The 23,951-nt window shown below is 52.8% G+C and overlaps 1 protein-coding gene and 1 long non-coding RNA gene across 5 annotated transcripts; one reads left to right on the top strand and one right to left on the bottom strand.

The window, feature by feature from the left end:
- The first annotated feature begins 1,373 nt into the window (after positions 1-1,373).
- Positions 1,374-4,254, top strand: LOC120316776. Its single transcript, XR_005559054.1, has 3 exons — positions 1,374-1,624; positions 3,080-3,212; positions 4,084-4,254. It is a non-coding gene; the product is annotated as an uncharacterized LOC120316776 (long non-coding RNA).
- RPH3A (rabphilin 3A) lies at positions 1,989-23,951 on the bottom strand. Of its 4 annotated transcripts, none has more exons than XM_039362781.1 (19): positions 23,715-23,951; positions 14,951-15,036; positions 12,663-12,806; positions 10,227-10,356; positions 9,762-9,848; positions 9,448-9,604; positions 8,991-9,032; positions 7,887-8,048; positions 7,511-7,603; positions 6,958-7,194; positions 6,214-6,293; positions 5,961-6,035; positions 5,714-5,823; positions 5,395-5,521; positions 4,930-4,986; positions 4,264-4,415; positions 3,507-3,588; positions 3,038-3,134; positions 1,989-2,479 (listed from the first exon to the last, which is right to left on the bottom strand). In XM_039362781.1, the coding sequence occupies exons 2-19, from the start codon at positions 15,025-15,027 to the stop codon at positions 2,349-2,351; spliced, it is 2,040 nt and encodes a 679-aa protein (XP_039218715.1). In that variant the 5' UTR covers positions 15,028-15,036; positions 23,715-23,951; the 3' UTR covers positions 1,989-2,348. The 4 variants fall into 4 exon arrangements, with proteins under 4 accessions (XP_039218715.1, XP_039218717.1, XP_039218716.1 ...); XM_039362783.1 differs by having other exon boundaries at positions 8,991-9,029; XM_039362782.1 differs by lacking the exon at positions 23,715-23,951 and adding an exon at positions 17,508-17,872.

The following is a 23,951-nucleotide window of genomic DNA, read 5'->3' as shown; positions in this document are numbered from 1 at the left end:
TTTATTTACCCTCAGCCCAGCCTACCTCAGAAGGCTGTTGTTTGGGGATGGGGAAGGAGGGATAGCTGCAGGGCAGCTACCTGGAGCTCCTGAGGAGTATCCATCTACTATCCATCTAATAAATAAGAAATAATACGGTCTGAAAACCAGGTGCTTTCTGGCAGGCGAGCTTAGCCTGGTGGGTATCATTTCAGTAAAATCAGCATAAAACATGATCCATATTCAAGGCATGGCAGCCCCAAAGCCTGCCTTCTCTTCCCCACTTTTCCAATTATATTTGACATTCATCTTCGGCTACAGCACCTTGGCTTATAAAAATGCAGACGGAGTCAATAGCAGAGCCCCAGATTTACAAGGCCAGCAGAAAGCTATACTCTCTGCTGGTCATAACTTATGTTTCCATTTATGCTGTGTATAAATACACTGTGTATATATACACCACACAATCTGTTTATGCTGCATACCAATATATATATACCTTGCTATTGATTCTCCAAGGAAGCTGAGCAATTTACAGCAACTCATCTGTTTTGCCATTGACAAAACTAACTCTCTTTGTAGATTTTTTTTTTAAAAAAAAAAACTCCATAAAAGAAAGATTACATTTTGGAAAAGCTTGAAGCATAATGGGTGGACTTCAGCTCCCAGAATTCTTTTGCCACAATCTCTGCTAAAGGAAAAATAAAATAAAAGGGTGCTCTTTCCTCCCCATCCCAGCCTGTCTTTTACATGTAACTAAGTGTTGGGTCCAGTCTTAGCATCGCTGGGCTGCTACTGCCACCCGCTGTCCATTCTGAGAATTACAGCAAATTGCTTTTTTTTTTTCTTCTTTAAGGATTGAAGGGTTGACTTCTGCAGGACAATTTTTCAGGACACTCAGAAGAAGCCCTGTTCCCCTCTCCAAAGCTGGTTGGTTTGTTGTGAGCTGTCCTGAACTCGATGCTTGAGGACCCCCAGTTTTGTGCTCCCCTTCCAACAACAGTACCCCATTTCAGAACAATTGTCATTCTGGGAAATGGAGGGTCAAAAGGCTTCAATGGGTGTTTTGTTCATATGCAAACCTCATCTGGACAACCTCTGGCTTTACCCAGTCCACAAAGGGAAGGCAGCTCTCCTTGATGCAGTTAAAAAAAAGAAAAGGCCAAATTGGAAGAGACCCCCCCCTCCACCAACAGCATTTAAAAGTGATCAGTTTTGGTCACCCACACTAGCTGCAGAACCTCACAATCGAATCCAAGTTAAGATGAAAATAGGGACAGGGATTCCAGGAGCCGGCTGAAATTTCCCAAGATTTCATGTTTTGGCTTTCATTTTGGGATGGGGGGGGCATGGAAAGGTTGCTGACACCCAGGGAGGGAGGGACTTCAGCAGCCGACAGCCGACACCTTTTGGAGGCTTGAGTTTCACTTGGGTAAAATGACCAGAATGATCCTTCCGGCTGCCTTTATGGACCTTTATTACAGAGTTGCGTAAATAACCTCCAACCTCTTTTGAGGTGGCCTTGGCGAGGTCCAACCCCTTCTCCTTCAGCTCAGCCAGAGGCCCGTTCCGAGAAAGCAGGAATGAACAAAAAGCAGGAGACACCACCCAGCTTCTCCCTACGGTTCTCTTTATTACATCAGAGGTGAGAAGGATGGCTTGGCAGGGAGGGGGGTGTTTACAAGAGCATGCAGTGGAAAACCAGGCAGATTCCTCTGTTCTTGGTGACAGTTTTTGCCCGTTAAATAAGTTGTCAACATTTGTTTTTCTTGGTGAAATCACTGCATGCTTAATCGAATGCAACTGTGAAAAGAGAAAAGAAGGCCAGGCAGAGGTGGGGGGGGGAGGAGGGAGGCAGGAGGGGGCCTTTGGGGTGTCTAAGTGCATGCTTTAATTATTATTTCGGACAAGTGGTTGTCCAATCTCTTCTTTAAAACTTCCAGTGTTGGAGCATCCACAACTTCTGGAGGGGAAAGAAGGAAGGAAGGAAGGAAGGAAGGAAGGAAGGAAGGAAGGAAGGAAGGAAGGAAGGAAGGAAGGAAGGAAGGAAGGAAGGAAGGAAGGAAGGAAGGGGGGAGATCAAGATGGCATCGGAAGGGGTGGGGGAAGCAGAGCCAAACTGAGGGTGCTCAAAGCTGGGCTATCACTTGAAATACTCAGAGCCCCCATTGTGGGAGGCTGAGAGAGGCCCAGAGCCAAGCAGTGGGTGGGTGAGATGACCTGGGCCCAGAGGGGAGGGCTTCAGCCCGGCTCCTGCAGGGGAGGGAGGGAACCCAGCAGTTGGTTTCCAAAGAGCGAAAGGGACACGGGGGGAGGGATTGGAAGACGAGTTGGGCTGGACATGGGGGGGGCAGAGGGGCACAGCCCCCTTAGTCGCTGGACACGTGGTGCTCGTTCTGTAAGGCGTGCCAGCGTTCGATCTTCTTATCCTTGTTTTTGAGACACTCGTACCAGTGTTTCAAGCGCTCTCCTTTCGCTGTGATGCCCAACTGACAACCGCCTGCAGGAGACAGAGAAAGTGGGGGGGGGTTTTTTAGGAAGAACAAAGAGGGCCCACCACCCTGGACGGGGGTCACCTTAAAGCACCCCTTCCCAGGTCTCCTGCCTTAAATGAACGGGGCCACCGAAGAGGCAGGAATCTCAACTTCTTGAGGTCACCTCCTTTAAGGCCAGCTCTCCAACCTTGGCAACTTAAGACCCGGGGGCCAACTCCCAGCATGCTCCTTGTTTTAGATTAAATTATATTAAATGGTTTAAATTCTAGAGCAGAAGCGGCCCACCTTGCACCTTTAAGACTTGTGGACTTCAATTCCCAGAATTCTAGCTGGTTAGGGAATTCTGGGAGTTGAGGTCCATAGGTCCTAAAATTGCCAAGGCTGGAGAGCCCTGCCTTAAAGGATCTGCCCTCCTCTTCAGATTAGGGCAGGCCCTTCCCACCAGCCTCGCCCCCCCCCCAGACTGACACACAGAATGAGCATCCATCCTAGAATCCCACCTCCAAACCAGCCAGCGGACCCCTCCCCGATGGGCTCCCATCTTCTGCCCCACAGCCCCTCACCGATATAATCGTTGGATTTCCCAATGTCGTAATCCCACACAGAGATATCCAGGGACTTCTTGGCCAGGTCGCTATGCTTGATGTCGTAGAAAAATTCCTATCCAGAAAGACGAGGGGTCAAGAGGCGGAAAGGCACCTCCAGGAGCAGATCAACAAGAGTAACAACACAAAAAAGGTGTGTGTGTGTGTGTGTGTGTGTGTTTCAGCCTTTGAAGAAGGGAACTGGTTTGCTACCAGCTTCCCCTTGCTTTTCTTTCTTTCCCCTTTCGGCACCCAAGTGAATTTTTTTTTTAAAGGATGACATGTTATTTTTGAAAATATATTTTTCAACCATTTAGTCCCCCACCTGCCCAAAGCAGCCAAGGCCAGGCGGCAGACAGAAAAAGGCAAACAGGCTGGTGGGGATGTTGAGGTCAGGGAAAACTTTGGGGGGTGGGCACCAGAATCTTTGGCCCGGCTCCGGCCTCACCTCGTTGAATTCGGGGTTCAGCGTCTTCTTCTTAATCTGCGTCTTTTGCTTGGCTTTCTTGCCCATGTCGGGTTTTAAGCAACTGCGAAAGGGAAAAAGAGGAAAAGTAAAAAGCAGAGAGGAAGAATAAGAGAGAAACAATTGGGAGGCACCTTGGAGGCCTTCTAGTCCATCCCCCACCCCTCTGCCTGAGCAGGAGACCCTGTGCCTTCTCAGACAAGTGGCTGTCCAGTCTCTTCTTGGAAACCTCCAGTGATGGAGCGCCCACGGTTTCTGGAGGGACGTCGTTCCACTGATTAATTGTTCTCACTGTCAGGAAATTTCTCCTTAGCAAGATTGTCAAAGGGATGCAAAACCCACCCACAAAATAAATTGTGGGTGATGTGGGGGGGGGTGGCCTGGGGGCTATAGCCCAAGGGGAAAGAAGGACCTATGGAATAAATGGTGATTATGCCAATAGTGGTGCCAACCAATTGTTCCAACCCAGTGGCATAGGACTACGTATCCCATGAGCTCCAGAGAGCACAACTATTAGCGGCCAAGGATGGGAAGTGTCAGTTTCTTTCTCCTTTTGCAGATTGACTGGGAAGCAGCAGGAACGGGGTTGACTCCCACTTTTGCAACCCCTGGACCCCTCTCTACTCCCTTGGCCGAGATTACCAGCCCCCCAGCCCCCAAAAAGCTGTGCCTGTCTGAGTGGGCCAGAGAGGGCTTTGCCAGGCTTCCTGCAAAGGGGGCCTTTCAGAGGCAGACCTACATTTTGACAAAGGGGTCCGAGTAGCCGTTGGCGTCCATGGCAGCTAAATGGACGCAGCGCACGACTCCCACCACCAGGCCCCCTTTCTGGGTGTTGTACATGAGGGAGACCAGGATCTTCCCGCGTTCTTCCACCTCTCCGCCTTGCTCCATCTGCGGGGAAGAGAAAAGGGGGTCGGGGGGGGGCTTGTGCGTATCTCTCTGCTCCACTATCACAGCCGACCCAGCCAGAGCACAAGACAGCTTCAAGGATCGGGGCAAGATCAGATTGGGAGAGACCAGCCGGCCCAGAGAATCGCCAAGAGTCGGACCACCATCACCCGCTCCCTGCTCACCAGCTCCAAAGAGACCCTCCTCTCCCCCACCCGCTGAGTGCTGGGCAGGGGGGACTCGGCCCCCAGAGGAGCCCCTTGATGGAAGACCCTCCAGGTGACATATGTGCCTGTAGGGTGCCTGAGATCAGATTCAGCAACTGGGCGGCGGGAGAAATACTGGCAGGCAGCAAAGGATGCCTCAGGCCACAAGGGGGCGCACCGCTCAAAGGAATGGAAAGCTGCGGGAGAGACTCCGGATTTCTGCTTTTCCCTCAAAGTTGCAGAAATCGAGGAATTCCCGTTTCTCCCCGGAAAGCCAAACTACGCCTCGCTTCGCCCAAACTACGTCTTACTTCGTCTTCGTACAAGGCCATTCCTCGCGAGGAGCCGGTGGTTCCTGCCCGCTTCATCTGGGAGGAGCAGAGGAGAAGCATCGCCCAGAGGGCAATTTAAGGATGCACATTTGATTCATTTTTGATGCATTATCTAAGAGAGAACCTCCCAAGCCCCCCTACCCACTCCCAATTTAACTGTGATTTAAGTTCTATCAGGGCAACAGCATTGCTTTTTGTTTTAAATGAGGTTGTGTGCGTGTGTGTGTGTGTGTGTGGTTTGGACTGTATTGTGTTTCCATTCCTCTTTGTTGCCCAGAGTTCCTCCCGGCTTGTAAGCAGCCATCCGAGTTTGTTACCTACATAAATAAGCCACCTTTTCTTAGTCCCCTCCTGTCTTGGGCACACACACACCCCGCCTGCGCCTGGCCTGCCCCTCCCGCCTTCCCCCCACCCACTAGCAGAGGTGGGGGTGAGAACACCCACCGGGATGACCCTCTCCAGGCAGATGTTGAAGTTCTTCTTCTGGTTGGCTTTCAGCTTCTTGAGCGCCACCCGCGTCTCCCCAATGAACTCGTTGTGGCCAAATTTGTCTTCGTCACACACGGAGATCCTAAGCAGGAGAAGCGAGAGCCCCTCTGTATCAACCTGTCCCTCTCCCACCGAGAGAGGTGGGAACTCACCCCTGCCCCAAATTAGGGCTCAAAGCCCCCCCCCCGGTCTTAAAAGTCAAAAATGATGGTTGCCCCCGGTCTGCTGGGGATCCCCTGGTGCCGTCTGATCAGAGCTGGATCCGTTTACTTGCCTCAAGGTCTTCCTCTGCATGTCCTCCTCCGTGATGCCGTGGTACACCAGCGTTTCGTTCCACACGGGGTTCCGGGTGTTCCTCAGCGTTTTGGTCCTCAGTTTGTTGGACTGGCGGAAACGGAAGGAAAGGCAACCTGGCACCTCCCTTTCTTGAGTCCAAAATGCCAGCAGGAAAAAGGGTCCAGCAGTCCCATTTCAGAGACCGAACTGGGCCAAGGTGGACACCAGACCCCCCCCCCAGTTACCTTGCTGGCCCCCGGCAACAGGTGCAGTTTGACATAAGGATCCGCCAGTCCGTTGGAGTCCATCGGCTTCAAGCCCTGGCAGAAAAGGATTCCGCAGAGGTCAACAAGAGGAAGGAAGCGGGGCGGACGGGATTATTGCTTTGCCTGCTTCCCTGCCGCTAGTTTTACCCACACTTTAAAACCCAGGTGGTCCAGCTTGTTTGGATGTAACGGCACAAGGGTTATCCCCGATGGGGGAAACGGAGAGACGTACCTTGGCCTTAATGATGGCGCATTGCAAAGAGCTGTTCTCCTGGTTGTACAATAGGCTGAAGTCCAAGGCCCCCAGGGTAGCTGTGGACAAGGAGCAAAGGGTGATGTGGGGCTCCCCGCTCAGCCCAAAAGACGCCCCCCCAAGCAGTTTGAAAGTGGCAGCGGTGAGGACAACCAGGCCGTTGGCGTACATTATAAAAGGCAAGGCATGCAAGGAAAGAGGGAAGAGGAGGGCAGAGGAAAGGCGTTGCCATCCTTAAAGCGAAGGGTGTCAGGAGACTTTGAAGAGGGCACCTGCCATGCCCGTTGCCAGGGCAGCGTTCTTAAAACCTGACATGGGCACAGGGGGGCAGCCGCTCATAGTCTGAGGCCACCCCAGGGAAGGAAGGGAAGGATTTGATCCCATGACCCCAGGGACGCTGCAACAGTCGTAAGTGGGAAAAACACTCCTAGGTCTCTTTTTTCAGTGCCGTTGTAACTTTGAACGGTCAGTAAATGAACTGTCCTAAGTCAAGGACGGCCTGTACAACAGTGAGAGAGGAGATGGAGAAGACGATGCCAGGAACTTCCCCAAACCCCGGAAGGTCAGATTCTCTAGCTGTGACACACTTTGTGTCAAAAGAGTAAGCTACTGGCCCTCAAGGCAGCCAGCAGAGAGTTGAAAACTTCAGAATGCTGGCTGGGGAATTCTGGGGGTTGAGGTCCACAGGCCTTCAAGTGGCCAAGCGAGGATCAAATCACCTACTTGTCTCATCCGAGTCGTAGCTGTTGGCTTCCTCTTCGTCGTCATCCTCGGGAGGAGGGGGCCGGGTGGGGGCCGGGGCAGCAGGCGGAGCCACGGCCTGGCCGTATGGAGCCCCCTGGCGTGGGGGCCTCTCTGCTCCCGCTGTGGAGTACCCAGGCCCAGCGCTCTCATCCCTGGGTGGCGCAGCAGGAAAAGAGGTGGAGGGGTCTGCCTGGGATGGAGCCACGGAGGGGGCGCCTGTGAAAGCAGAGGAGAGAGATCAGCAGAGAATTGCCAAAGGACACCAACAGGGGGACTTTTTCTCTGGAAACAGACATGGACATAATCTGCTCCAACTCTTTGCAATGGACCAAGTCGGGAAAGAAGCCTAGCTGGGACAGATGCTAGGGAGGTAAAAGATCAGCCCAGAAGCTCCTTCGGACATCGGCTTTGACCTTGTGAGATAAGCCGTGTTGTGGGAACCTGGCTGAGTCTCAGCCCAATCCTCCCCCCCTTTCACACGCGGGCCCTGCTGAGCGTTGGATCCCCAGGGGGACGCAGCCGTCATACTGACCTGGTCCTGCCTCCTGGGCAGAGGGGTTCTGGCGGGGAGGCGCAGCAGGGTCCCTGACGCCCACAGCTGGGCCCGCTTTGGCTCGCTTGACCCCTGCACAGAAAGGAGAGGAGAGAGAAAACAGGACAGATCCAGCTGCAAAGATCTTACGGGATCTGGGGATGGTGGATCCACCAAGATGAGGATGGAGAAGGGCAGCTGAAACATTCTCAGAGGCACTCTTTTCATGGCAGAGGTTTCCAGATTTACAACCCCCCACACACACACACACAAAGGAGGCTCAACATTGGGCTTTAGAGCACAGTACAGCCGGGGCCCCTCTCGCGTTCACACATTCCCGCACAGACCCCCTTGTCTTCCTCTGCCCCCCCCTCACCTGCTGGGCTCCGAGCAGCTTCATTCTCAGCTGGATAGTCCTGGCTTGGCCGGGCCTCTCTGGGGTATTGGCTGCCACTCGGTCCCATCCTAGCCTCGGAAGGTTTGCGGTGAAGTGGGGGGTAACTTCCCCGATTGGAAGCGGAGGCTGCTGGCTCAGCTCCTGGGGTTTTTTTGGGGGGGGGGGGACACAGCAAAACACAAAGAGAGAGGGAGGGAAATGAGGCAGCTAGAAAGCTCCAGGTCCCCCAGCTGTTTCCTGCAGTTGCTCCCTTGAATAAATGGGGTTCTGGGAGAACTGAAGGAAGGCGCAGTGCATGCAAGGAAGAGCAGGGCTTGCATTGCCTGGTGTGGCCCCTATTTTGAGTTTTCTGAGCCCTCCCCAGAGGACAACCCTGCACAGCCTTGCTAAGGACACTCCCGACGTCCTTCCAATAGCAGCTGCAATGAAAGATTGCAGTGCAGAGAGGAAGGATGCACCATTAGAGACCCCTGTACCCCCTTTTCCCTGTGATCCTCTCCCCCAGCAGCTATCAGCAAGGGAGAAAGGAAGCCAAGGGCTTTGCAAGGGATTCTGACTTTCATTCATCCCAGGTGAAGCCAAGTCTCTCTGCCTGTCTGGGATGGAAAAGAGGACATTTTTTTCTATTCCCCCCCCCCCCAAGAAAACAGAAGCTTGGTGCTCTTGCTCTCCCTCTCTCTCCTCCACCCCCCCCCCTTTGGCTGCTTGGATCAGCTGTTCTGGGGAGGCAGCTAATGAGTGTTCAGACAGCGTCAATCAGCCAGCCCAGCCTGGCGTTCCCAGCGGGCTTGCCAATTCCAGGCAATTGACAAGAGTAATTCAGATTTTAATAATGGCCCAATCACTCAAAATGAGCTCTTCCGGATGAGCAGCTGACAACCGCAGCTTTGAGGAGGGGGCAGCCAAGGCCAGGCTGCGGCAGAGCAGATCTGCAGAAGCTGCAGAATCCTTTGGGGAGGGGGGAGGGGGGGTCAGCCTGGAACCCCACCCTGCAAAACCGGTCCCCCCAAATTGAAACCTCACAGGAAAGACCGAAAGGCCAGGGACGGAAGGCAACCCATCAGGGAAGGGTCTGTGTCTTACCGTAGAAGCCCTGCTCGGCGGAAGCAGCGGCTGCGGCTTCTTCTTGGGGAGAAAAAAGGAGATTTCAGGACTCCAAAGCCCAAAATGGACGGACAGTTCTAGGTTTCGTTTTCCTTTATTTGTGAATTTATCAACTGCTTCCGCAAGGGCGACAATGGAGACACCGAAAAGATGCTACAGGACAGAGGACGACAGAGGCTGCCCTTTCGGCTCTTCTGCCAGTGTTATTATGGGATGCCAAAAGTTGCCTCCAAAGACTTCTCTGGCATCTGGGCACAACCCCTCCCCCAAAGCCCCCTATTTTCTGGGTAAAGGTTACAGGGCAGGATCCGTTTGCCAGCCTCCCAATGGTGGCGCTCAGAATCTTGTGGGGCTGATAGCTTTGCTCAGCTCCGCCTGACAAATCTGCCTCCCCGCCACCCACCCAAACTCCGAAGGCCAAACCGTTAGGGCTCACCGGGGGTCTGCTGGTGAGAGTACGGTGCTGCTGGCTCCTGTGGGGGGGGAGCCGGTCTGCTGGCAGCCGGCTGGGGCTTCTTGCTAATGGCCATGGGCTGGGGAAGGGTCTGTTTGGGCAAGCCCTTGAAGAACCAGGCGCCTGAGCGCTTCCATACCTAGAAAGTGAAGAGGGAGCTCCAGATTAAAGAGATCCGATCTGATCAACGGACTTTTAGCCCTCTGGATCCCTCTCCTATGCTGGCCTTCCAAAGGCAGAAGCCCTGGGCCCATCCCGGAGGGGCCGAGAGGGCAAAATGCGCTTCCAGGACCCACCTCTCTCTGCTCGATGCAGATCTTGCACAGCCAGAGGGAGTGGGGCTGGTTGTTGGTGGTCTGGGTGCCGCATTTGGTGCAGACGTTCTGCAAGGAAGAGAGACGGGCATGGCTGGGGGCATGCAGAGGGCAAGGCGCTGGGTTCAAAGTTGTAAGTCCCGAGGAGCGTTTCATTAGCCCTGTCTGCAGACAAGATGCTACCAGCCTGGGTTTGTGCTGAGGCTGCCTCCCAGTCAGTTCACTTAATTACCAGACTTAATTAAGAAGATGAATTTTAAAAAATAAATTTTAACAAAGGCGGGGAAGGCAGAAAGCAAGGCATTTTGCAAAAGAGAGAGAGAGAGAGAAAGAGAGAGGGGGGGGGTTGCTGCCTGGAAGTGGGAGGCAGAAAGAAAACCCCTCGGCCACCTGTGCAGGGGGGGCAAGAAAGCCTGCAGGAGAGAGAGAGAGACCCCTCCTCCTCACCTTTTTGCAGTCTTCACACACCACACAAGCTGAGCCCGGGTGACCGAGTTGTTCTCCGCACAAAATGCAGCGGTTCACTCCGTCGCCTGCGATGTTACGGCGCATGTCGTCCAGACGGTTCATGAGGCGCCTAAACCATGGGACACGTGTGAGATCCAGAGCCCCCTCCCAAGCCAGAATGAAGGCACCTCCCCCATCCCTTGGCAAATGAGGAGGGGGCACAGGGGTCTCCAACCTGTCCTAGCAGCAGGAATGCTGTGGGGGTCTGCTGGGATAGACTACGCTCAAGACACAAACAAACATCCGGAATGCAGGAAGGTTTGAACGCAGCCTGGGAGACAGGCTGCCTAAAATCTGAGCAAGATAAAAATAGCAGGTGCAATAAAAATGATAATGCATTATGTGTTCTGTGCCAAGGCGAGGGAAGTGCCAGCTATGGAGACATATTGGAAAATCAGGCCCATAGGAACTCTCATTCCCTACCGGTGTAGGGTGACCCAGATAGGACAGCAGAGGAACAGAGTTTTAGAGTCATCAGGATGGGGCCAGAAAAGGACCCTTCAGGATAGCGATGGGTCTCGCCTTTTTCCAGCTTTGTGAGTAATCTAACCAATAAATCAGAGGCCTCTAAACAGGCACCTAGTTTTCCTTTCTAATGTGCTTTGCTATTCTAGCTGGTCAGGTTCTGTATACCGTTTATTATGATTTTTTTTTTCAAAAAGCCCAAAGCAGGAATGCGATAGAAATCTGAAACGCAAGTGGAGCCACGCCAGCAAAATGCACAGGATGAGCAAATATATTTCGCCTGTCCAGCGGTGCATTCGGTTCCAGTTTTTGGCTGTGAGGGGGAAAAAGTCTTGGGGCGCCCCTAAGCAGAACGAGAATCTGCATTTCTCAGCGTTGACAACTTAAAGATGGGTGGGCTTCAACTCCCAGAATTCCCCATTGCCAGGTTGAGAAACAGAGATTAAACGCTCCGATCTCAAAGCCGGCAATGCTGGTTTCTCTAGAGCTCCACTTTGCAAGAGATTCCCACGTTTAAATATTTATCAAAACTGCACATCGGGAAAAAAGAGAAGAGCTGCAAAGGCAGAATTGATAGCACAGCATGGGGTAATAAGCAGGACAACCCTACAGCAATATCGAAGATTAAATTGTTAAAGCCCAAGCATCAAGAGGATTTAATTCTCTTAAATTATTTTTTGTTGGGGTTTTGCTCACCTCCTGGCCCCCACTCTGATGAACTGAGGTTAAAAAGGACCTCAGATTTTACCCAGATGTATTAAAAAGACCCCCTCCGGGAACCGAGGTCACAGGCTTCCAGGGAGCAGCGAGGCTGAAAGCCAGAAGGAAGCTTCTCCAGTCGCCAAGTCAAACCAGATCAAACCCTGACAGATGCTGGCAAAACTTTCCCTCTTCTCCTCCTGCAATACGGACTAAGCAAGCCAGATTTCACAAACCAGCCTGTAATCCTGCAAATCTCGGTTCTGGTTTGTTTTGGTCCTGTTGACCGTGACTGTGGTCGCCTTCAGCTTTCTTTCCAACCTGGGGTTTGGGGCCCAAACCCACAGCGATCCAGAAAAGCTGGGAAAGTCCAGATTTCAGGCAAGCTGAGCCAGCTCCCCTTAAAGCACCCCTCCCCCCCTTTCAGATTGCCAAAAGCCAGCCCCCTCCCTCCCCCCCATCGTCTGTTGTTTGGGCTGGCAGAGGAAGTTACGCTTCGGTTGTTTGTTGGCTGCCAGGCGGCTATTCAGACAGGCAATCTGGTTGACTGATCGCAGCGAGATCGCAATATTTCTCCTGCCATCTTTGGCAAGCCAGAAAACGTCTCCAGGGAGAGCGCACCCGTCCAGATTTGGCACACAGCAACACGTCAAGGGGCGGTGGCCTGCTTTTGGGGGGGGCTTCTTGGGGAAGCTACCGCTGAGAGGCCATCAGAACGGGTTCACCGGCGAAAGCAAAGATGAGGCAGGAAATGAAGCCAGGTTGAGCGACCCCCCTGCAGACGGGCGTTAGACCCCCCCCCCCCGATGCCTGCTTTTGTGATAAATATAGTGGCGCCTTAAGAAAGGCAGCGATGCTTCAAATAAATGCGGTCCCTAAGCCCCGCCTGCCCTGCCTAGGCAGTCCTTGACTTACGACCACAGTGGACCCCCAAATTTCTTTTGTTAGCTGAGACCTTTGCCCCATTGTAAGGTGTTAAGTTAGTACCTCAGTTGTTAAGGGAATATGGTCACAAAAGGGGATCACGTGACCCCGGGATGTTGCAACCGAACGTTGAGCTCAGATGTGGTCATAAGTCAAGGACTCCCTGTAATTAATCTTCACTCAACCTTGAATTAAAGCACAGGTCATTCCCGGAGCTCTTCTTCCCCGTCTCCCCTTTTCCTGGGAGCCAGAAGAAGGAAGGGCGAGTCCTGCTCTCCCCTCCGTCACCTGATCCTGTCCTGCTCCATCTCCTCCATCTTCTCGGCTCTGGCGATGACCCTGTTGATGATCTCTTTCTCTTCGTCCGTCAGCTCTTCGGCCTTCCGCCCGCGTTCCGACTGCTTCCCGCGGGCCGGGTGGCCCTCAGGAGCTCTGGGGAGAAAGCACAGAGAGGTCCCGAATCCACGTGGGGAGAGGGGGGTGCGAACACTTCTCCCTCTCCTCGACGTTTCCGAAAATGGGCTCCCTTCGGGTTAGAGGAGCCCTTTCTCCAAACGGAAAAGTCCATCCCTCAGGTCCCTCCCCATTGTGATTTTGGAAGGAAAACTTCAATGAGGCCAATATGTATTTGTGGATCCTCCTGAGATGCCAAGTTGGGGCTCCAAGCACCAACGGATGAGGATGAGTCAGAGGAATGCGTCTGGTGCCGAAAGACCTCGGTGGCCTTCAGACGTGGCCATTTCCTCTTCCCCACCTCCAAAAACTTCCCCAACAGCCTTTCTGTTCGTCCCTGGAGGCTTTTAGGAAGGGATGGGACAACCCTTTGTCCAAAATGGTACAAGGTCTCCTGCTTGAGCAGAGGGGTCAGACTAGAAGACCTCCAAGGTCCCTTCCAACCCTGTGATTCTCTTATTCTGACTCAAAGCCCGACAGATCTGATCAGGATTACCCCATAAATGATTCTTCTTCTAGGGCCAACTGTGGCTTGAGGGAGAAACCACCCTTATCGCGGATCCGCCAGGCTGAAGACGCGGCCGTCGGCTGCTGGGGCTCCAGAAACAGGGAAAGCTCACTTGGCTTTGCCAAGGAAGAGCAAAGTGGAAAATAAGTGCTGTGTCTCGGAAGGCTGCTCCTTTAATAACCTGTTTGTCCTCTTCAAATAATAAGCCAGCATTTTTGGCTCACGGTCTTATGTGAATCAGTCTGCTTCATTTCCTGACCGTGGCAGGCTATATTTTGTTAAATAATAAAAGGAATTTGTGTGCAGCGGGCCAGCCTCTCCTGTGGGATTCAGAAAAGCTTGCGGCAATAAAGCTGAATCAGGACGAGACTAAGGGAGATATCTACTGTATATATTTATATATATATATATATATATATCTGTCTATATATATGAAAGACCTTATGGGCGATTGCTCCCTTTTTGAAAAAGTCAGAAATTTCACAGAGTGCAGGAACTACTAAAGCCTAATCACAAAACTGTTGGGGACGCTTGGCAAAGGAACAGCAACCCTAAAAAAAACAGAACTGATGTTTCGGTGTACCAAAATGCACCAGCAACCAAATTGAGAAACCCGCAGAGCCGTGGCCTGAGCAGCCCAGCCCCTCTTGGCTGTGCCCCCCCCCCAAGTGACCTGCAAGCAATTTAAAAGCTAATGAATTCCCTCCCCCCCCCTCTGTACATCTTCTTCCTTCTCCGCAGGCCATTAGCATCCAGGCAGTTGATAAGGAGCAAAGAGTTCTTGTGTGGAGCAAGAGACGCATATATTATTTAAATTCCTGGAATTGAATTCAGGCACTAAATCGAGGAACGAGGCGAGATAGAACAGGCGCTTCAGGGTGGAAATTAACAGGCTGAATTCAATTATGCCGGGCAAAGCCAGTCACTGAGATGCAGAGGTCAGAACTGATTAATGCGCAGACAAGCCCCGGGCTCAGAGGCAGTCTCGGGGTGCAGACACCTCCAGAAGGGGGTGCAGATACCCATCTCAAGATTGAAAAGGAGGAGAGGATGTGAGAGGGGGAGGGAAAGAGCATCAAAATTCCCTGGCCGACAGTTCAAATCGGTCTTTGGGATCCTTGAGGTCACCAGGTCCAGCCTTCTGTTTGGTGCAGTACATAGCTAGATCATCTAAAGCACGATGGGGAATTATGGCAACTTTAGGACCTATGGACTTCAACTCCCAGAATTCCTGAGCCAGAATTCTGGGACCTGAAGTCCACAAATCGTTAAGTTGCTGTAGTTGCCCCCCCCCCCGAAAGAGAGGCCTCTCCACTCCTTCCTTGGAATCATCCAGTGCAGGAGGCCCCACCAGCTCTCTGGCGCCAGGACCGCCAGCTCCTTCTAGGCCCCAGAAGCTGCTATGTGCCTGGCCACCTCCCCGTGAAATCACCCTTAGCATCTCAACCCCTATGCTTTGGTCTTTGTGTGCTGTGCAGAACCGGGGTGAGCACATCATGCGAAGCCATCCATGACAGCGAACTCGGGAAACCAGGGTCACTCAAAGCAAGGCTTAGTGTGGCGTGGACACCCAGCTGTTGGGGAACTCTACAGATGGAGCCTGGAGCTTCCTCACCTGCTCTGAAGAGCCATCTGCCGGTCACTCTGATACCCCCACTGGCCAGGGCTGCTGCTGACTGCCGTGTCCGTCATGGCCTAAGTCTGAAAAATAAAAGATTTGTAAGTTTGAAGTGGGAGGAGGAGGAGGAGGAGGAGGAGGAGGAGGAGGAGTTGGCAACTCCAGGAAAGGCATATATGGATCTCTCCACTTTTCAGGCCATCTACAGCTGCAATCTCCTTCCCATGCACCCAAACATCACAGGTGTAGTGGAAGGTGGTCTGGATTCCCAGGAGGGAGGGGCTGCCTTTCAGAAGGCAAAGAGACAGCAAAGCACGGAGAAGTTGGTCAGCAGAAAAGGGCTAAGACTCCTCCCTGGCCTTTCCCAGAGTATCAATAGTTGCTCAAATCTGGCAAAATTCTGTCTAAAGATGAAAAACAACAAAGAAGCTACTCAGAAGTCACTTGTGTCTTCTTCTTGGGGCCTGACACCCTGTGCCGTCTGAAAACATCCCTACTGGGATGCAAGGGGCAGTTCTACAGGCCAACTGAGGCTCTTCCGCCTGCAGGTGCTTGGACCACATCAAGGCATTATTGCAAGGAGAAAAGGTTTCCCAGTAGAGTATTCTCGTAAATGGATTCCTGCTGCATGCCAGCTCGCTTGCAACTGGAAACCGGCCAGCAGCAGGGCACTTTAGCAATCAAACTGGGAGCGTTGGAACAGGCACCATGTGGATGGCCAGAAGAGCTGGCTTCCTTCTGCTGCCCTCCACCGTTCGTCAGCAGAACTCTGACAATCTTTTTGCAGACTCCCAACTGTTAATTTTCTAAGTGGCTTGGAGTGCCTCTCTCTTCAATGTCATTTTGTCTTTGGCCCACATTTCACTGAAACTGCCAGCCTTAATGGCCTCTTCGCCCCTGGCCGGAATCACAAGATGGTAGCCCTTGGGGATATTGCAGGGATTTCTGCCTTTGTGGGACTGTTGCACCCCTCACCCCTCCAAAGTCCAAATTTAAGAGGAAGAAAGAACTGCCGACATGACTTGGATCAGAGGGACACTCTTAGCCACTTTCCAAAGAGAACTTGCTTTCATCGTGTTTCCGAATGGCTGGCTGACATCCGCGTGAAGAACTGACCGGGCAAGCAGGAGAAGACAAGCCTCTTGTTGGGCTTTACACACACACACACACACACACACACCAGTTTTGTCGCTTATCTAACTCCATTAACAGATTCTCGGCTGACTGAAGAGCATCTGGAAACACTGCCAAGTTTCCTCTAAGTCACTCATTCCAGGCATGCGGGAAAGAATCAGAGCTGGGAAGAGATCCTCCTCTCTGCCTCTGGTTGACCCACCCAGTTCCTGGAGGGGGAGAAGGAAAGACCCTCAGGGGGCTTTCTGCAAAAGGGTTAGGTGAGGGGGGGCACTCCCTGTTTGAGCCAAGTTACTGGGGACCGCCTACCTCAATAGAAAAAGATACGTTGAAGTAACACCGTTGTGACCGTACAGGATTGCTGTAGCCACCTCTTTTTTTATTGGCCCTGTTCAAAGTTACAGGGGAAGAGCCTTGGGGGGGAGGGCTCTGGAAAGCTGCACCGAGGGAGTTCAGGAATGGAGATTCTGCCAGGCAGGGAGGGAGGGCAACGGGCATCCAGGATCATTTCGGATGGGGGCACAAAGGCCCTTGGCCTCCAGGGCATCCCTCAAAGCTGAGCAAGAGATGGAAAAGGTGCCTGGTGGTGCCCCGGAGAGGGAGGCAGATCCGGGCAGAGGCCCCGGGGACTCAGAGGAAGGCAGGGCTGGTTTTCTCCAGCGCTGCAATGCAGCTCTCTTCCATCCTGATGGGGGGGGGGGCAGAGAAGGTGGCCACAAAAGCCAGGAAGAAGCTGCCTTCTTTTGGCTCCTTTTGTTCCTGCCTGCTTCACCCTGTTCTCTTTAAGAAAGGGGAAAGAAGCAGCCCACTGAGAAACTTCAAAGTACAACTGATCTGAAAGGAGGGGAAGGGAGAGATGGAAGGAAGGGAGAAAAAGAAGAAAGGAGAGATTTCCCCCCCTTCTTCCTCTTCTCCCTTCCAACTGCTCCCTCCCTGCCCAGTTCCTGAGTGCATTTCAGAATTAATGACAGGCTAGTAGAGAGAGACAGAGATGGACAGATTTAGATCACATTTATTTACATAACACAAGAGATGGGAGGGAAGAGGCATCACCTCCCCCCTCTTCTTCTCTGACTCAATTCAAACCACCCAAGTCTTTTTCTTCCACCGGAACAGACCTGAATTCAAGGCCATTGGGAAAAAAAACGTGGCCAGGAAATCACCTGAAAAGCTTTCTGCTGTTTGCAGGGGAGGACCTGTTCTGACCTGCCTGGTCTTACATCCCAATTAAAACCAGCGTGACAATCCCCATCCCCACCTTCCCCATTCCTTAACCCGCTTTTGCAGGATGCACTGGCTGGCAAGGAAGAGAAGCACTGAATTAATTGCACTGTAAATTACACCCAATTCGCCAGAGAACTGGCTGGGGATACCATGGGCGTTTCAGTTGATTTCTTCCCCAACTCATCCCTTCACTCACCCCAGTTCATCCGAAAAGTCCTCAACTCTTCTTCCTCTCCCCCCCCCAAAAGAGAAAGGGCAGAAGGGCCGCAGCTAAGCTGTGCTCAGCGACAAAGGAAAAGAAGCTTTGCGTGCTCTGCGTTCTTCTGCGGAGCCTCTGCGCGAGTCAACGGCTCTTCCTTCCTTTCATGAGCAGATGGATAATGAATGCAAGCCAAAGGGGAGGAAAAATGCAGGACGAGAGATAAATCAGCCTGGGTGTCTCTCTTCTGCCTCTTCAGAAACCCAGGAAGGGACTTGGAAAAGGGGCCAGCATAGCAATTGTGGCAAGGCTGCCTCAGGGCAGAGGGGAAGGCCAGGAAGAGGAGGAGGAGGATGGAGGCTCCGAGGCTGAATCAGGGAGCTGTCCAAGGTAAACAAGAATAGAATATCTGCAATTAGTGGCAGCTCCTTTCACACTTCCTTGGATGCCCAGATCTCAAACAGTCCCCACTCTCTCCCGGAGAGTCCTCCTTTCCACAGTAGCCCCCTCTCAGTTTGCATTCAGGCTGGCTGACCCCCGCCAAAAACTCATCAGCTGCCTAATTACCCATTCCTGAAAAGTTGCTCCGCCTTCAGCTGCAGGAGCTCTGAAAATTGAGCTGCTTCCAGAGAGGGGAAGAAATTAAATCCAGTGGCCCAGTTTCTCCACAGAAGAGAGCCTCCCCCGGCCTGCCTCCGCCCAAGAGTTTGTTGGGCATCCATTGTTTTGCATTCAGAAAGAGGGAATCAAACCAGCACCCATTCTAGTTTGCTGGAGAGGGAAGGGAGCTCCTGCTGGACACCACCTCAGCATGCTTCACGCTGCCAAAACCAAGAAAATTCTCCTTTCTAAGCAACAGTTGCCCAGCATGGCTGTTCTACAGTATCTACCACAAATCCACCCCTCCTTTTCCTTTTCTTTCCTTTCTTCCACCATTCTCCCTTTCCTTTCCCCCTCTCTCCTTTTCCTTTCCTTTTCTTTCCTTCCCCTCCCTTCCCCTCCCTCCCTTCCTTTCCTTTCCTTTCCTCCCTCCCTTCCCTCTACACACAGCACGAAGAATTCAACCCTGCTTTCTCCAATTCTGTTCTCCTCCTTCAACCCCTCGCCCCATCCAGATATCCTTCCAGCTCACCTTTTGCCCTCCTCCCTTCAGGGACCTTCAAACCCCAAATTTCCATCCTGGGAGGCACCCCCATCCCCTCATGCAACCACCAGCCCATCCTGCATACCTCTTTCCTCCCAGTTTTCCCTTTCTTGTTATCCCTCAATCCTATCTAGAGCAAATCTCTTTGCAATGTGTGTGTGTGTGTGTGTGTGGAGGTGGGAGAACCATGTAACCAGTAGGTCAGGCCTGGAAGCACCGGAAGAGCATCGCCTCCCCTTCAGGAGGGTCCACACACACCCTGAGTTTGTTGCAGGCACTGCAGTAGGAAAATGTCTCCCTTCCCCACTGCAGAGCAAATCCCTGATCATTTCTCCCCTACGAGGATCTCGCTCGTCTTCCTGCAGCATTTCTGGGGGGCCCAAAGATCCCTTTCTTCAGATTCAAGGCTGGCTGAATCTCAGCAAAGTCGGAGTCTGAGAGGCAGCCAGCCGCTGCAGCGCCCTGCAAACCCTGCCATGCAGAGATGGCATCAGCCAACTCATCCCTTCCACTGGAATTTCAGAGTCTAATCTCAAGGGAAACAATGGCTCCCAAAGTCCCTGGGTGGAGAAACTGAGGGGCCAGAAGGACCGCCAGATCCTGGGCTCTGCCCAGCAGCAAAATCCCTGCACGGAGTGCAGCCGCCACGTCCAGGCCAGGCACCCTGTAAACCATCCCTGCTGTTCACTGTGAGGCCAGCGAAGACGTCCCGAGTTGTTGCTTCATGGTTGCGTAAAATTATGCCTCCCTTCAGCGGCGATATTCTTAAATTTTCAAGGTCTGCTTAGGGCTGGTGGGTTCACCTTTGAAGGCCCCGTCTAGATTAGGTTGCAGATCTTCTTGTGGTGTTTTGTTCTTCTCTTCCCAGCCCTTGAGGGTGTGAGATGTGTGTTTCAACCTTGAATGAAGGGAGCCGTGGAGGGCAAGACAGTAGGGCCACCTTGCCTTCCAGGAAGCCCACAAAGAGGGCCAAGGCCTTGTCCCATATCTTATCTCCAGTCTGGATGCTTCAGCCCTGGACACGGAGGCTTTCTAGATGTGACCTGCCAAGCTTCCTCATCCCAAGCAAGACAAGGTCTACCCAGAAGGCTACATTAATCTAGGAGAGCCTCTTGCTTTACCTGGCCCTGTCTCCTCTGCCCTAGCTGCTGTAGTCTGAGCGGCTTTCAACAGTCTTCCAAGGTCAAGACAAGGGTCCACGTTCAGGGATAGCCCTTCCCCACCGCCGTCACCACCAAGGCTGGTTCTTTTCCTAGGTGGGGAGGCAGCTACCCCAGAGCACAAGACCAAGGTTGGGACAGGAGCTGAGGGTGCCAACCTGTATAACTACCAAGCAAACAGGCAGGTGGGGGCAGAAAGACCCCCTTCCTCTTTCCCCAAACTTATCTATGACAGGTTTGGCCCTGGATTCAGGTTCACACAGCAGAAGCTTGTCAAGTAGCTACTCCGTCTCTTCAGATCCTTGTTCCAGGCCTCTCTGGTGCTGGGCCTCCTTCGCCCCTTGCCAGCTCCTCTGCATTTCTGCTCCTCCTCTCCCAGAGGACCTTCCTTTCCCATGGGGAAGGGCCCTCCAAGCAGCCTCCCCATGGCAACCACCCCTCCGGGGAAGATCCACCAGCTCCACCAGGCTGATGGAGAGGCTGTCAGAAACAATAAACTTGCTGACAGCCACAAATCCTTTTTTCAAATTCCAGCTGGGATGTTTAATAGCCCAGGGCGAGATTTTGCAGTTGGCTGAAAAGAGGCCACCTGTTTCCTCTCCCCCCTCCCCCCCTTGCAGCTTCCTCTGCACCAATTCTGCATTCATGCCGGGATCTCTCTCCTCCTAAAGCAAACCTTCTCCCAGATCACAGCACCCCGGGACGAAACACTGGGGCTCCCCACAGTTATACTTTTATACTTTGGCTCGCTCAGCCTGCAGAAATAGGGTGTCGCTCAGTTAGAGCTCCTCCATCCCTTGGTTTCCGGAGCAGAAGAGGCTTCAGGGCCGCGATCTTTCTTCTCCGTCCTTTCTACATTTTTCAGTTCGAGTCCTGGAAGTTTATTTTTGGCTTTGCTCCTCACACCTTCTGGGGGCAATGGGGGCTTTAAGAAATGGAAGCAAACCGAGCATCGGAATCTGCTTTCGAACCGATGCTCCAGCATCAAGGGGGAAAATCCAGATACACACTAGCCAAAATTTGCTTGTTTGCAGAGCTTGGAGATTGTGGTGTATTTTGCAGGAAACAACACCAGACAAACCTCCCTGAATTCAGCCACGAAAAAGGGAGCCTTGTTCTCAGCCACAGGAAGAGCATCTCTGAGAGCCCCCCAGTCAGATTCTGAACCTTCCAGCTCTGTCCACTGCTTCTCTCCCCACCAAGTTTCCATTTTTCGTGACAGAGAAGCTGAGGTAGATATCCCCAACTGACAATCCACACTTCCTCTGACTCCAGACCTGCTTCAGACGGCTGCCCCTGCAATCCAGCGGTCAAGCACTGAGTCCAGGGTTCAAATGTCAGCCGTGGGACACGCTAAGATGTAGGTGACTCCGTTCTTGCATGAGGTCATGCAGGCTTGCCCTTAATCTAAAGGAGAGATTGATTTGTGGAAGAGAGCTGCGAAAAGTTAAGCAAGTTAATGGAACCTTTAGGTGCAAGAGCAGAATTATTTCAAGAGCAGCCCAAATAAAAACAGCCAAGGCCTTCCCCAGATGGGGCTAAACACCGGTGGGGGAGGGTCTCCGCCAAAGGGGGAAGGGTTTAATTCAGCAACTGCTGACTTTCTCTGCTCTTCTGGTCAAGCCAGACAAAACATGGGATGAGTTGAGCTTGTCTTGGTCTGGAAAAGCATGGACTGCCCTGTGGAGCCATCCTACCGCCCTTCACTCAGCCATCTGTAAAATGGGGATCCTTGTGATGGGCTCTGCTGGCATCTCAGTGGAAAATAAATAGCCTTTCCTTCCTCAGGAAACAAAGAGGTTTTTACTGATGGAAACGTCCATTACACAACCGTTAAGGACTCTGAGAGATTTTAAAGATTAGCCTCCAGGAAAAAAGCCCCTTGGGAGACCGAGGGGGCCTGGTGGGGTGAGGAGATCTTGACAGGGTGGGGGATGCCCAGCACCAGCTAACAAGCTTCCTCAATTTCACCCACTGGACATGCCAAAACCTCAGGAAACAAGCTGGAGTGAAAATGTCACTGCTCATTTAGAAATGGACTTGAGCCCCGTTCTTGGCTAAGAGACATCTTTGCAGGACTTCCCCCCTCCTCTTTTTTAAAGGAAAATACAAAGAGTTTTGGCACCTGGCCACTCTCCATTCCCTCTGCTGAAAAGGGTCAAGTTTGTCCGCGTTCAAACTGGACACGGGTGCCGTAGGTGGAGTTAAAAAGTCGATGCAACCTTCTTCAATGAACCTCAGTGCAGGGCGAAGCACCCACCGCCAGCTAGGAACTGTACTTCAAAGGGTTCCCCTTGCCCCCTCCTCAAATTGCACATGGAGAAAACATGCCGATGAGAATAAGCACAGACCACAGGACGATTTAAATTGCCAGACTCCACGGGATTCAGTATTGCTCAATCTTAGCCACTTTAAGACGTGTGGACTTCAAACACCCAGAATGTCTCAGCCAGCATGGATGGCTGGGGAATTCTGGGAGTTGAAGTCCATACCGCTTAAAGTCACCACGGTTGAGAAATCAAGTTGTGAGGCATTAGGGAGCAAAGATGCATACGACAAAGGCCCAAGAAGGAAGCTCTCTGTACATGTTCAGAGGCCTTTGCAAGGTACAAGCCATCTAAAACTCACTCATGTTTGGAAAAATGTTGCCCCATCCCGGTCCTGCCCATTAAACAGCATCAAAACCAAAAAGGACTTTACGGGCCGTGCGGCCCCCAGAGCTGGCCTGGACCCCCTCCCACTCCAGGCAATCCATTAGCACAAGAAGCAAATCTATGTCATTCCTGCTGGCTGGGAACTCCAGGTTCTGTGCTCCCAGCATCCCTGGCATGTGGGAAAATGGTGCGGTAGGATTGGACGACCGTCCCTGCCTTTCGCTCCTATTTTTCATGCCCGCAAACTGGTGCCTCCCTCACCCTCTTGCCAAATTCATTTCCCCCCATGGGATGTCCAATAGGGGGGGAGAAGAAGAGGGACCCTGGGGTGGGGATAGTCATGACAGCCAACGGGAGCCATCTAGAAGTTTCAACCACTTTTGCCGAATACAAAACAGACCCCATCGCTTGCTCTTCTCCTCCTGGGAGGCACCCTTGAACCTTCCACATTGCCACACCCCAGTCGAGAAGCACTCTGCCCACTCTTCTGGGCCCACAGAAGATGGGAATGCGGCTCTCTGCCCCCTCCGCCCTGTCACTCTGCCCTGAAGCCCTAACCCTGCAGCGCCTCTTTTCCTGCCACAGACAGGGAGGGCTGCAGCAAAGGGCCCCCTAAGGGCTGTGGAACCCTCTACGTGGCAGCGGGGATGTTTCAGAAGTAGCCCAGAGCAAAGCCCCCCCCCATTCATTTCAAAGCATGCTGGACTCTGAAGAGGTTCGTGCTTTCTCCCAAGCCAGCCCCGCCAGAGTCCATGTGCTTTGCTTCCAGGATGCCACGCGGGGTGGGGCTGAGTAGTGCTTCAGAAGTCCCTGCTGGGGCAGCCTGGCTCACCCAGTCCTGCTCGGTTTCCACTGCCTGAGCCCAGATCCCAGCCTCTGCCGGAGTGTCTGGGTCTCAGCTGCCCCTCCTGCCCCTCGCAGCCCTTCAGAGTTTGGACCTGGGTTTCTCTGCGCATAAAACGCCGCACTCTCCTCCTCCTGGTACGAGGGTGGCCCGGATGCACCCAGGACAAAGGACCCACCCAGTCAATCAGCTGGAGCACATGCCCAACTTCGCCCAGCTTGAGTGCGCCACGTCCACTGGAAAGCCGGCGGTGCTGACTCAGGACTGACCCGGCGAAAGCAGAATAGGGATGGCTTATTAACAGAGTATGAACAGATCCTTTCCAAGCAAGACCCTCCAGGCCAGCCCACCTCTCTCCTGGGGAGATGCATTTTGCACCACGCGCACCACAGGCAGCCTTACCTGAAGACAAGTGAAGCGCTCACTGCAGCTCAGCCGCAGGAATTTCTCCCCCAGACTGCCGCCAAAGCTGCTTGTCGTGGAACAAAAGAGCCCTAAAGGAAAGGAGGAGGACGCACGCGGGTCTCTCTGCTGTATTTCCAGCCAGCTACGAGAACGCCCGGCCAAGGAGTGACGGAGGGAAGGAAAGAGGGAGGGAGCACATATGCGTGCCTGTCTCTGTCACTCAACGCCTTTCAG

The sequence above is a fragment of the Crotalus tigris genome, unplaced genomic scaffold (assembly GCF_016545835.1).
Source record: "Crotalus tigris isolate CLP2741 ecotype Arizona unplaced genomic scaffold, ASM1654583v1 scf7180000019478.12717781048:2074007, whole genome shotgun sequence".
NCBI classification, from domain to species: Eukaryota; Metazoa; Chordata; class Lepidosauria; order Squamata; family Viperidae; genus Crotalus; species Crotalus tigris.
Note: the sequence above shows the minus strand (reverse complement) of the source record. Positions and strands in the feature narration are given on the sequence as shown.